This window comes from Marmota monax, unplaced genomic scaffold (genome assembly GCF_021218885.2).
Source record: "Marmota monax isolate L192 unplaced genomic scaffold, Marmota_monax_Labrador192_F-V1.1 WCK01_AAM20220418_F8-fsc00038, whole genome shotgun sequence".
NCBI classification, from domain to species: domain Eukaryota; kingdom Metazoa; phylum Chordata; class Mammalia; order Rodentia; family Sciuridae; genus Marmota; species Marmota monax.
Genome location: NW_026692498.1, coordinates 15261743 through 15275758, shown reverse-complemented (window position 1 = coordinate 15275758; position 14016 = coordinate 15261743). Strand labels below are relative to the sequence as shown.

The following is a 14016-nucleotide window of genomic DNA, read 5'->3' as shown; positions in this document are numbered from 1 at the left end:
TAGTCTTCATGTTCAGCATCCACACTATTACAAACTGCCTCAGTTATATGAGAATGTCCTCTGGAAGATATTTGGAAGAAAGTGTTAAGAAAACTAACCTCTTGAATGTTTTTGATGATGAGAGAAATTCATGTGGTTAGAGAACTATAGCACTACCCCCGGAAGGAGAAAACAAGAGTAAAAAAACGTATACTTATGAGAAGGGTATGTAGCTTAACATTGGGAACACATGCACCCAATTAAGACAATTCTGGATGCAAATACAAGCTGTGATGTGCAGCAGCTCTGTGATCTTGGGCTTGCTCTTCAACTGCTTAGTGTTTCAGGTTCTACAACCATAACAAGATGATCATAAACCACCTTCTTTATAAGGTTGAGGTAAGAATTAAAATGGTTAGATTCAGGACTTAATAGTAACTGCCTGTGTGTGTGTATGTGTGTGTGTGTGTGTGTGTGTGTGTGTGTTCTATTTGTGCCTATGGTTGCAGAGGGGAAAATTTATTGATATTCATGTAAATATCATCATGCTACTTGATACATAAGAAGATTTCATTAATTTATGGAAGAACACTGGAAATGTTTGCATAAAGGCTATGTACCAAACATAGGGCTGAGTGTTTTTGTGTGTGTGTGTGTATGTGTGAATCTTCTTCACACATTCAGACAACCTGATGAGAATCCAGTATTAATAATTCTAAATTTTTTCATCCCCCCTGTTTGATAAGAAATTGGACCTACATTACAGAGTAAAAAAATGGAAGCTCCAACTTCAAAATCTGACTCAAATCTGAGTGTTCCTAATTCACCAATTAAATCCTAAAATTCCAGCTAATAAACAATAAAACTCCACAGGCCTTATAATACTTAATTGATACACTGTTTATTTCTCTTAGTGAAATTATCACTAAGTTTTTTCCCCCTCATTATGATATGCAGGCTTTCCCCATTGTGGACATGGAAATAGGAAATCGCACCATTCTGAATGAATTCATCTTGTTGGGCATCTCAGCAGATCCCCAGTGGCAGGTGATTCTGTTTGTAATATTTCTGGTGATCTATTTGCTAACCTTGTCAGGTAACATGACTCTTATTTTCTTAATCAAGATTGATGCCCGGTTGCATACACCTATGTACTATTTGATTGGCAGTCTATCTTTTTTGGATTTCTGGTATACCTCTGTATATACCCCTAAAATTTTGGCAATCTGTATATCAGAAGACAAGCGCATTTCCTTGGCTGGATGTGGGGCTCAGTTTTTCTTCTCCTGCTTGGCAGCCTACACAGAGTGCTATCACCTGGCAGCCATGTCATATGACCGTCATGCAGCAATTTGTAACCCTTTGCTTTATTCAGGCACCATGTCTGCTTCTGTTTGCATTGGGCTTGTTGCTGGATCCTACATAGGAGGCTTTCTGAATGCCATAGCCCACACTGCTAACACCTTCCGCCTGAGTTTCTGTGGTAATAATGTCATCGACCACTTTGTATGTGATGTTCTACCATTGGTAAAAATGTCCTGCACAGACACTCAGGTCTATGTCATAATCCTTTCCAGTATGGTTGGTTTCACTGTCCTCTCCTGCCTTCTTGCCATCCTCATCTCCTACTTCAACATCCTCCTGGCCATCCTGAGGATCCGTTCAGCCTCAGGAAGGCGCAAGGCATTCTCCACCTGTGCTTCCCACCTGGTCTCTGTCATGCTCTTCTATGGATCCTTGCTCTTTGTATACTCGAGGCCCAGTTCCAGCTACTCCCTGGAGAGAGACAAAGTGGCTGCCCTGTTCTACACCATCATCAACCCATTTCTCAACCCTCTCATCTATAGCATCAGAAACAAAGATGTCAAAGAAGCCTTTAGGAAAGCAATACTGTCCATAGGACCACAAGCTTGAGGTTTATTTTATGCCTTTTTTGCAGTTTGCAAATTATTGTTTTTGTAGACATGTTTGTATGAGTGTCTGCAGTTCAATTAAACTTCATAATTTATACTTGTAAGAATGAAATATTGTTCAAAACACACTTTTATTATCAGGAGTGCTGATTCTTTCTTTCTCTCTCTTTCTGGCCATAAAGTGAACAGTTCTGCTCCAGCAAATCCTTCTGCCATAATGTTACCACTGGCCAAAAGCAACATTGCCAATCAACCATGGACTAAAATATCCAAAACTTGAGCCAAATAATCCTTTATTTATTATTAGTTAATTTTATCAGGAATTTGTTATAGCGATGGAAGCCGACAACCACATTGATAAAGTGGAAGGGATTTCAAGTTCATATAATTATTAATTTTTTTAAAATGTGTGCATACCAAGTTACTGGATATAGATAGCAGATCAGTTTTCCTTGGAGAGGACTGTCCATTTTCTAGGACATTTTATAGGATTTCAGTCTTATGAATATTCACAGGAAAATTATATGTGCCTAGTTTCCATGTAAAATGATGATCTTGGATATGCTCACACAACACAGTGGGGCACACCTTCACTATGACTTCTCTGAAACCTACTTATACACGTACACAGATATGCTTGAGGAGTTGGGTGCTGAATTTTTAGACTCAGGAGACCAAGTTAACTTAAGTGTATGCCAGCCAGCTAACACATAATCCTAGCTAAGGTTAAAAATTTGTTTTTCAAACTAAAAATAAATTTTAATTCAATATTATTGAAATTTATATTTTTGTGGTTAGAGATAAACTTCTTTTGTCTGGACCTTTTTCCATCATTTCCCTTTGCATGCATAGATAGTTCCCAAATAATGAAATAAAATGCATATTTAAGCAATATACTACACAAATATGTGTACTTCCCCGCAGGGAAAAAAAAAAAAGATCTTTCGCACAGTAGGATTAACCTACAGAATAGACTTTTAATACATGAAGGAGTCAAGTAAGAATGAATTATCATATTATCATATTCATCCATGATACCTTAAAAAATGCCAATTACAACTGAAAAAAACAAACTTTGAACAAGGGTAGAAAATGTAATTTCAAGAAAAGTAGAAATATCTAGGCACAGTAGCACAAGCCTGTAATCGCAGAGGCTAAGGAAGCTGAGAAGGAAAGATTATGAGTTCAAAGCCAACCTCAGCAGAAGAAAGATGCTAAGCAACTCACAGAGACCCTGTCTCTGATTATAATACAAAATAGGGCTCTGGATGTGGCTCAGAGGTCAAGTGCCCCTGAATTCAATCCCTAATATACCCCCCGCCCCACAAAAGAATGAAAGAAATAAAAAAAAAATGCAGAGAACTTCTGACTATGTCTAGCTTAAGCCAATGAAGGCCTTCTAGATGTTAAATTATTGTGATCTTTATAGTCAATGTCAAGATATGTTCCTGCTTAAGGCTCATGATTTTTTTCTAAAATGTACATTCTGCTTTATATTTTAAAATTTCAAGGTTTCTCATGCAACTCTTGTTTAAAGATCAAGCAATTTTAGGCATATAAAATATTTCAAATATCTATATTTAAAGACTATTTAATTGTGATTGATATAGATGTGTATTTTTGTGTGTGACACACACACATATATATTAAATATGATATTATATATTTGAGCAGGTTAAAATCCTCCAACACTGGAGTGAAGGGAACTGAAAGCTCCTGGGGAATGAGACCATATGACATTGAACAAATCATGTTACATGTTTTCAGGAATAAGGTGTAATGAACCCTACTCTTGTATATAATTATAATACACCAATAAAAAAGTATAAAACTGAAATATACCTAAGGTATAAAACTGAAAGATATCTAAATGTTCCTATGAATTTTTATTATCATTGTTTCATTATGCTTCTTCATTCTACTACTTCAAAATGCCTTAAGATTAAAAAAAGAAAAATGTTTCTTTTCTTCATGTTTCCTGATTGTTTCTTGCTTTTATATGAGAATTTAATTTTTTCTTACCATGGATATAATCTTAATGTAAAATGTTCTATTTTGGTGTCCAATAGTGATATACTAGTTCTCTTTATGAATATTCACATTTTCCAAAAATGCAATGAGAATATTGTGAAGATATTTCAAAGATATCCTTTCTTTGGTACTTATCACATCTTAGAAAGAAATGGCTGTTAGATTGGATGTTTGGATACAAACTGGCACAATTTGTCCTAGGAGGCAAATACAAACCCTTATTTGAATCTCCAACCTATGATGAGTTACTTCACAGATTGCAAGGGATTGGATCCTTGGATAAAGGGCATGAAACTTGGCCAAGGTGTATGTATCCATCCTCCTCCAAGACTTTACATGAATGGCTTGGAGCCATATTCCCAGGTATTACAGATCACCTAGGGATGTGACAGGTAATCTTGATTGTCAACTTGTTTGGGTTGAGAGATGACTAGGAAATGAGGAAAGCCCACTTCTCAGTGTATCTGTGAGAGTGTTTACAGAGATGATTGGCATGTTGGTCAGCAAACTGAGTTAGGAAGGCCTGCCCTGAATGTGGGGAAACCATCCAATAAGGTGAGGATCCAGATGGAACCAAAAGTGGAAGAAGGAGGAAGTCCACAAGTCTACAAGTGTGTACAACCTGGATTGTTCTTGAGCAGTTGCTTTTGTTTTTGTTTTTGGCTACGTCCTTATCCCTGAGCATTAAACTGCATATTCTTCACCTTTGGATTGTGAATGGACAGCTTTCAACTTTGGACTGGGGCTGCATCCCTCTTGTTCTGATCTTTGAAATTCTTGGACTGAGAAGATCCTGATTTCTCATCAACTGGACTAAAGAAAACAATGTGAAATATTATTCTGGTCTGACTGCATGCTTCAGTGGTTCCCAATATATAGCAGATCATTATTTACCCAGAAGCAAAAATCATATTGGGTAGAGATAAAAATAAAACAGAATCAATTTAACTTCCTTCCCTTCACTTTTGGCACAGAAATTATCATTGATTAAATGTTCAAGTGCAATAGAAGTTCCCTAAATTTCTCCTTGTAAACATTCTCTGTTAATGCAGCAAAGAAAATGCAATACCACATCCTTGAGAGAAATATAGAGGTGAATGTGTTCATTAAAGTCTTGAACATTGCAGAGTTCAGGGTCTCATGTGTTGCCTTCTATTCATCTCTTTTGGGTGGAGGGATGAATTGAGGGTCTTCACTATGGAAGTTATGATTGAACAATTTTTATAGTTAGTCAGGTCCAAGCCAGCTGCAGAAACAGTACGTTTATTTTTTTTTCTCTTGGAAAATAAAATGGAGAGAATAAAATGGAGGCTGGAGAAGAAATAAATATTTATCTTCAAAGATGACAACTATGAGAGTTTCTCACTACCATTCAACCATTGAACCTTGGAGGGATAAGCAAAGAACTTTGGTGTCAGTTTGTTTGCAGAAACTGAGACTGAGACAGGCTGAGATTCTCACACTGAATTGAATCTTAAAAGTCATACACTATCCCAGAAAAAAAATCCTAAGTTATAAAAAAAATCTACACTATATCTATATCTATATAGATAGATAGATATACATACATACATACACACACACACACACACACACACACACATGCTTCTGTTTATATTTACATTTACTGGGGGATTGCCACTACTCAGATAGATGAGTTGACATGCACTGTGAATATAAGTCAGCATGTTTCCCCACATATCCCTGCTGATGACTGAGGGACCCTTGTACATCATGACCATAGCAGTTACATCAAATCTATATCTGTATCTATACCATTTTCTTTCCCTCATCTGGCCTGATTTAGCTGCTTCTATTGGTTAGGTCCAAATGCTAAAGGCAGAAACCAGTGCTGTGTCTGTAATATGCCATCACTTTCTGGGAGGATTTGTGGATCACTTGTGTAGGTAGTATCAAGGTGAGATTAAACAACTTCTTGCTCAACCTTGCAAGGCAATGCCTTGCTTTCTAAAATAATTACCTGTTATAGGACTTATTTAGTTTGCCCATTTTTTCCTGCCAACATGTCTAGTTATTGACTTACATAATCCCTTAAGCATCATTTGTTAGTGTGTCCACTGATTTATCCTACTTTTAATACATTCTCTATGCAACCGTTCTGATAATCCTCCAAACATTTTATCTAATGCAATCACACTTGTCTTTCTTAAATGCATTATGGTCCTCTATTGTCTTTATGATTAGAACAGGAATGCCTATAGATAAGTTTAATATAAGATGCCGTTCTAATTGAAACTATCATAGGGAATATGAAGAGAGTCACAAGTGTGTTCCCATAACTATACATTTACACTCAGTGTCAAGTGTCTTCTGGGATGGCACTTGACTTGGGGGAAAAGGGAATTTAATTATGTAGACTTTCCACAAGAGCATGGATGCAGAGGAGTTTTCTAGAATGTTTAAGTCATTAAGGATGCTTTGAATTAGAATCTTCAAGGATTTATATCCAAGTATGGAAAGAAAGGGATGAAAAATACTGTGACAGACAAAATGTTTCTTTGACTTTCTAAGCACTCTGTAAATCTCCTGTGCATGGTGACTTAGATTGTTTCACCGTCAATACAGGATTAAAGCCTACCTCCTACCTCCAGTTATCTAGTGTTCATCTACCCAAGCAAGCTTAGAATGGAGGAAAACTAATATAAAGGAAGAGCCCCACAGAGCACTCCAGGATTGCTAAGGACCACACATAAAAAGAGGAAACTTGGAGATGTTCAGAGAAAGCTTGTGAGGGACCAGGGACAGAAGACACTTCTGGGAAAGACAGAAACAAGGTCCAAGGATTGTCATCTTGACTATTCTTTTACTTATGAGTGATTCCTCCATAATGGGACAGACCAATGAAATCAGTCTGGAGAGATGAAAGCCGGGTTATTCCTACTTCTGTCAGTACAAACTGACTCAGAGAAAGAGTACATTTTGTTGTGGTTTCATTGTGATTGTATTTTAAATGACCCACCCATTACCCCTATCTCAGACCCATGTGGCAATTTGGTTCAAGTTCCTGTGTAGGATCATAAATTACAGCCTTCTTCTCTGGACATTTCTTTAGCTACTCACCTTTAGAAATGGTGTAGAATCAAAGGACTCTTCACATGTCTAGTTATTGACTTACATATTACCTTATGCATGATTTATTAGTGTGTTCACTGATTTATCCTGCTTATACATTCACATTGCAAAGTCTGCACGTCTACGCTTTCTTGTTCATTGCTTTCATACAGTGTTTATGGGAGAAAATTCTTACATACTATTTTACCTGCCATGCTTACTGATGTCACAGGTTTTAAGTAAAGAGTCAGTCTAGAACACTGGGTGATCTCCATACTTATACATACAAAGTGAATTCCTCCCTGCAATGGGGACCAAATAATACCCAGACCCAGTGTGATCTTCATAAGGAGCTCTGTGGAATACCTGGAATTCTGGATTTCTTTCACTCTATCCCCATCCTCAACCTTGATCACAGTGATGGTAAATTTGTAAATTCTTTTACAACACAAGCCCAGAGTTACACATTTTATAGATTTTTATCTCATTCAGGACTTGATGAGGTCAAAGATATAAACACCTTCTAGGAAACTATAGGATCTTTATTAAAAAGGAAAAATTGAGAAAAAAAAATGAAAATGTATAGAGGTGGCGTTCCTTTTAGATGGAAAATAATTTTAAAATAAGAAAATACACAGAAACCATTTAAACATAACTAAAGTATTTTATATCTCTATGTTTTATAGAATGGCACTAAACATTAAGAAATTATTCTTGTAATTCCTTATGGAATTTGAAAATGCTATTCAATTGAGCATGGATTTTCACCTAGTCAAGCTCGGAGGAGTTGATGAAAAATGTGGGTATGGTCACATTTAAAGTCAGGGAAAGTCAAGTTTATAAATGTTTCAGATGCGTCTGCTATGCTATTAGAATCTGTAATGTGGTCATTTAGTAATTCAATAAAGGAGAACCAATCAGGATTCTCCTATGATAGTTGTTTTGGAAAATAGATGTAAAAATTTAGGTGACTTTTGACAGCTTGATACAATTGTTCACTTTTGTTCATGAGAATAATTCCCTTTATAAAGACATATGAATAGCCAGGAAGACATACTAAAAGTAATGTTTCTTTCCACTAGTTAATTTTTTAAAAAATTCTGAGTATTTTTGATGTGTTTTTCAATAGATAACAAAGAACTTCTGTATTTACAAATGTCAAAACTCTTTCTATGACTCCTGCCTATAAAATAGGAGCTGATTCATAGTAGGGTAGGGAGAGGGAGCATGGGAGGAATAGACCAACTCTAGATAGGGCAGAGGGGTTGGAGGGAAAGGGAGGGGGCATGGAGTTATTAATGATGGTGGAATGTGATGGTCATTATTATTCAAACTACAGGTATAAAGATATGAATTAGTGTGAATATACTTTGTATACAACCGGAGATATGAAAAATTGTTCTCTATATGTGTAATAAGAATTGTAATGCATTCCACTGTCATTCATAAATAAATAAATAAATAGATAGATAGATAGATAGATAGATAGATAAAAAGAATGCCAGGTGCTCTCACCCAATGAGAATAAAGAAAATTTAACTGAAAAAAAAAAGACAATATCTTCTTGGAGAGCAGAAATCTGGAGACACAGCAGAAGTGATAGGACTTCTGTTCTCCCTGAGATTCTAAATTGCTGATGGCTGTTTACCCTACAGTGTGCCAGGAGCCCTGTTCCTGTGTGCAGAGGCCATATTGCTAGATATTTGCATATGTGAGCCCTCATTGTTTCCTTAGCTGCAAGGCTCTGTTAGTGTCTTTCTGTTAGTAAGACTTTCTCAGAGTTCAGTGAGGAGTGACTTAATTAGTGAAATGACCTCTTTACTACTTTCAATTTCAAGATGTCAAAATTTGCATAAAATCAGAAACAGAATCAAATAGAGAATCAAATCAAATAAATGTGCCATTTAGCTCATAGGCAAAATATGTATTGAAGCACAAATGTGGACAATACAGTTATGTGCTAATCACAAGGGATTCAGAAGAGAAGGAAATAGTTCTCATCCTTTGGTGCCTAAGGTCCAGATTGTGAGGACTGTCAGAGCTAGGCGATTTCTTGGAGCGATGGTGAGCTTATCTGGAATACCCAAGACCTTGAAGAGTGTTCATGGCAGACCTTGCCATGCCATTGTCCATCTAAGATGTTCTAAAACATAATCCTCTCAATGGTTTCGCTACATTTTAGAGCAGGAGTTCTTGATTTGGGTGCAACTTGCCACTAAGTAGAGCAGGTGGATTTCAGGATCCCAAGATTCCTCCTGAGAATGTGCCTAGGAAATGTTGTTTGTGTCTATCTTTTGAAAAGAGCCTGTTAGATTCTTATTAAGGTCCTTGTTTCAGACTTGTTGCTCTACAGGCTTTAGATTTGCAATGCTCAAAAGGAAGGACTTCTAGAATTAGATATTAACATTTTCTGAAAAAAAGCTTTTATCAGAGAAATTTGGGGAACAAGGATGGAGTGAGTGAAATTTCCTTTAGAGTGGCTTAAAACTTAGGCTCTGGATTGACTCTTAAAAATAGTTGTCAGTCAAATATTAACCATTAAATGTTTTTGGTTTTTTTTTCAGTTTTTTCATTTTGAACCTAATAAGAAGAGGAAAATTGGGGGAAAAACAGCATGTAACATTGTCAAATGGAGTAAAGAAGTAAGGATATGTTGATACTCCTTGTACACATTGTGGGAAAAATAAGAGGAGACATCCTAAATGAAGAATCATCAGTTTTCATATGATAGTTCTCAAACTCTCTGAATCACAGCATTAACAGAAGCAAATGTTTGCAAAGCAATAGTGCATCCCTTTGCTAAATAAAATGCAATTTGAAAACACCCAACATTTATCTGTACAGTCTAGAGCTTATGCTTCACTGAATGGTACAGACAGGACAGGTGCTCACCAATCCCCTCTGCTCTATCTGGGCGCAAGCAAAGCTATATTGCAGACAATTTTATGGTTAAGTCAAGATTATGTAATTATATTCTGTCCAATGGGATACGCCAAAAAAAAAAAAAAAAACCAACAATCAAACAAGCATTGCAACTGTTAAAAATCAAAAACAAACAAAATGTGATCCTTGTATTCAGAGAATTAATTCAGTGTTTGAAAAATATAACTTCAATGAAAATATAGTAAAATTTGCCTTCCAGGTAAATGTAAAGGGAAAGTACACCTGTCAAAAGAAACTATCTGTTGTACTTTCAAATTAATATTTCTGTGAATTTTAAACTCCTCTAAAATGATTTAAGTCTTTTCAAAAAAAAAAAAAAAAAGGAGAGAGTTTAGTAGTCTCAGGAGGGGAAAACTGAATTTGAAGGGGGTTGGATATAAAAGGAAAATTGAAGGGCTTTATTATTATCCTTTATAATTCTTCAGTGCTCTTTGTTTATGTAACACTGATTTTTTTATTTGTTTGTTTTTTAGTAACAATGTTTTTTATCAGGAACTAGCTTGAAATTATGTGTTATTTATGTAGTACAAATAAAAAAAAACATAAAATTGTTTTATCAGTATTAGATTTAAGCAATATCATTGTCCTAAGAATAATACACTTAAAACCTCTGCCTTTTTTTTTCAATTTTGTATCCCTAAACTAATAGCCAGAGAATGCATTCCAATTTCAACTTAGCAGGTAAAATCTCTCTTGGTTAATTCTTATCATCTTCTGAGTGAAAGCAATATAGCAGATTCAGTGTATCCATTCTGGGCTAGACAAGAAGCCCATACATAGTGTAATTAAAAAGCCGATTATGGTATAAAATTTACATGTATCTGTGAGTGTAAGTTCCCCTATCTAGCTTTACACCAAGTCCTAAGAAGGCTGAGTCAGTGCCTGCTCTAGTTCCCCAGTGTATATATCTCTGTTCTGGCAGAGGCTCCAATACAGCAAGTAGTAAAGGAACACTTGATAGGTTATTTTGAGTTAGGTAATTAATTAATCAATATGCAGATACATAATTATCTCCAAGGTGCTTTTTAATCAGGAGAGCAAAGCACAAAGCATAGTGAACAAGATCTTCCTAGGCCCATATGTGCATATAACAGATATATTCAAAGGTATCATTGCAAATATATAGAAGGAACCATTAATCATGATCACTGCTAGAGAGAAAAGAGGAGGAAAGAACCTCTCCTCTTCACCCATATAATAGGAAATTATCTAATTATCTGGACTTCATAGACACGGTGGATTCTCCCCAGTCCCCGTGTCTTTCTGGATCTGCTGGGCCACGTGGCAGAGTTGGAATTGCAGCTCCATAATTCATCATTCCTCTTTCGTTGTTTTGTTGTTGTTTTTCTGTACCAAGGACTGAACCCAGAGTTGCTTAACCACTGAGCCACATTTCCACCCCTTTTTAATATTTTATTTAGAGACAGGGTCATGCTGTTCCTTAGGCCTTTGTTAATTTGCTGAGGCTGGTTTTGAACTCATGACCTTCTTGCCTCAATCACCCAAGCCACAAGGATTACAGACTTATGCCACCAAAATGGGTCCAGAACTCACCTTTTCATACACATGAATACACAGATGTACCACTGAGTTTGTTTCTCTGAGGAACCCAGGCAAATACAATTATTGAGTTTCTTATTTTTTAATAGAATATTTAAGTCCATGAATTTTTATTGTATAGAGGAACCTTCCTTTAAACATTTCTATTTTTTCAAATGATTAATTTCATTGACATTGTATACATGCATCAAATATCATAATGTAACTCATAAAGATGTACAAATACAATGTCTCAATAAAAATGTAAAATAAATTTAAAAAAAAATTAGTTTATTAAAACCTATACATCTAAAAGACATATCTTGAAAACCATGAGAAGATTAAGAATCTAAACTTCTTTACGATTTGAATAAGCAAATTTCTTCAATGTTTATACTGCAACTTCAAGTTATTTTGCAAAACCCTTAACAATTCTAAAACATAATTTCAGAGGAATCAATTCCATTTAGTTAGTAAGAAAGCTTACTACTAACTATATATTGATAAAATCTAAAACATCTTGTAAAATATGAATGCCTTAATGCTACATTTTTATCATTATTTTTTCTACTTTCCTAGGATCATTATTACCAGAACTTTATCTTTTTTATAGGATCTTGAGGATATTGTTTATACATAATTCTGGAGTCAACATAACTTTTATAATTGAGAAACAAGTTAAAAATACACTTAGGTCAGTCAAGTTTACAGTAACTCTATTGATTCTTCTTTGAAGAAGGACACTAGATTGGTTCTCCAAAAGGGATACAATGGAGGCCTGGACAGTGGTTGGAGCAGCCACTCTGTAGTTAGGTGTTGCTATTTAGGAGACTGGAAAGTCTTGACAAGATACTTGTCACATATATTGTGCTTTTGGTAGCCAATGTTCCCCTTGCTTTTCCACATTCACACAATTGGCATAAAATAAGTGATGTTCGGCCACTGAAATAAGCCAACTGGGTCTGTTGATATTCCTCAAAAAGAAGGCAGGTTATAGGAATTTTATTATCATTAGTTGGAAATAAAAGATACCTTTGGAAAAACCGGAGACTGAGCAGGAGTAGCTTTCTAAAACAAGCATCCTGGAATTCCACCATCAGTCACTGTTTCTGTTGGTTACTGTGAATTACTACCAGCACCCATAGTCTCTCTGGACCTCACATTCCATATGCACATGCATGACAGGCAGGGTAGAACATTCCTGTCTATCTGTGATGAGCACGTGTGTTTTCCAGCGCCATTTGACTATTTCATGATTCCTCATATATATTTTTTTTAATTTAAAAACCAATTCAAACAAGACACATTTGTGGTTTAAAAACTTAATTTATAGGCAGGGACAGTGGCACACATCTGCAAACCCAATGTCAGAGGCGAAGGCAAGAGGATCATAAACAAGTTCAAGTCCAGCCTGGTCTACTGGGGACCTAAGCAACTTTGCGAAAGCCTGTCTCAAAATACAAAATAAAAAGGGGTGGGAATGTGGCTCAGTCACAAAGTGACTCTGGGTTAAATTCTAGGTATGAAAAATAAATTTAAAAATTTAAAATAACACATTAATATTATTTTACTTCGAAAATACAATCTAAATTAAATGCATTATTATAATGTTTATCCTATTATTTAATCATTAAGTCTTCATTTTTTTCTGAAAATTTTTCTCTATTGAGTAATGGAGGCTTTTAGACTTCTATTTCTCATATTGTTTTATGTAATCATATTTATTTTTTATTATAATAACTGTCTTCTGATGATCAGAAAACATTATTTGTCTTCAGATGTTCACCCATATATAAGAAAGTGAGGTTGAGAGAGTTCTGAAATGGACCTCAGAAATCATCTATGGAACCTTGACTGCTTTTCCTTATAAGAAACATCTAGATGAGAAGGATCACACCTGCTGGGAATAATGTCCACTAAGCTATTTATTAGGTACCTCTGGATCATTGTATTAAAGTTTCTGAGTGAAAGAAAGTACCTCTAAAAATGCTTAAGAATCTATTAAGGAAAAGTAAAGAGATGGATGTCATCTAGTTATCAGGAAAATATGAATTATTCACTCAATATATGTATTCCTCTTAGAAAGATATAACTGTATAGATAAGATTCTAACCAGGGAATGAATAGGAGCAAATTATAATTATGCTTACTTAATTATGTCAAAATGAAACCAAATATTATGTGTAACAATGAAATAACAAAGAAAATAAAACATTTTGTAGGTACTAAAGGTATCTTAAGAAAAGTAAGGTCGAGTGTTACATTTTCAAGTTAGAGGAGAACTTTTTTGGCTTAGGTTCTTTGTGTTTAAAATATAGTAGCATGAAATTCAATCCAAATACTTACATTTCATGGTTAATTTCATCTCCTGTATTACCATATCTCATATTGGATCTTTGACCTACCATATGCCAAAGGTGAAAATCCCATTATTTGCATTATATTATATCATAAAGGGAGCACAAGGGCAGCTCTGCTTGATATACAAATAACCTTATCATCAATTGAATCTGCTCCTTCATCACAAAGAAAGTCATGA

The 14016-nt window shown here is 35.3% G+C and overlaps 1 protein-coding gene across 1 annotated transcript; it reads left to right on the top strand.

Moving 5' to 3' along the window:
* Positions 1 to 918: 918 nt before the first annotated feature.
* LOC124092755 (olfactory receptor 9G4-like) lies at positions 919 to 1893 on the top strand. The gene has a single exon (XM_046444559.1). The coding sequence runs from the start codon at positions 931 to 933 to the stop codon at positions 1891 to 1893; it is 963 nt and encodes a 320-aa protein (XP_046300515.1). The 5' UTR covers positions 919 to 930.
* The last annotated feature ends 12123 nt before the right edge of the window (positions 1894 to 14016 follow it).

Excerpts from the sequence above, each read along its gene's own strand:
- LOC124092755 (XM_046444559.1), top strand. The coding sequence starts at position 931 with ATGCAGGCTTTCCCCATTGTGGACATGGAAATAGGAAATCGCACCATT.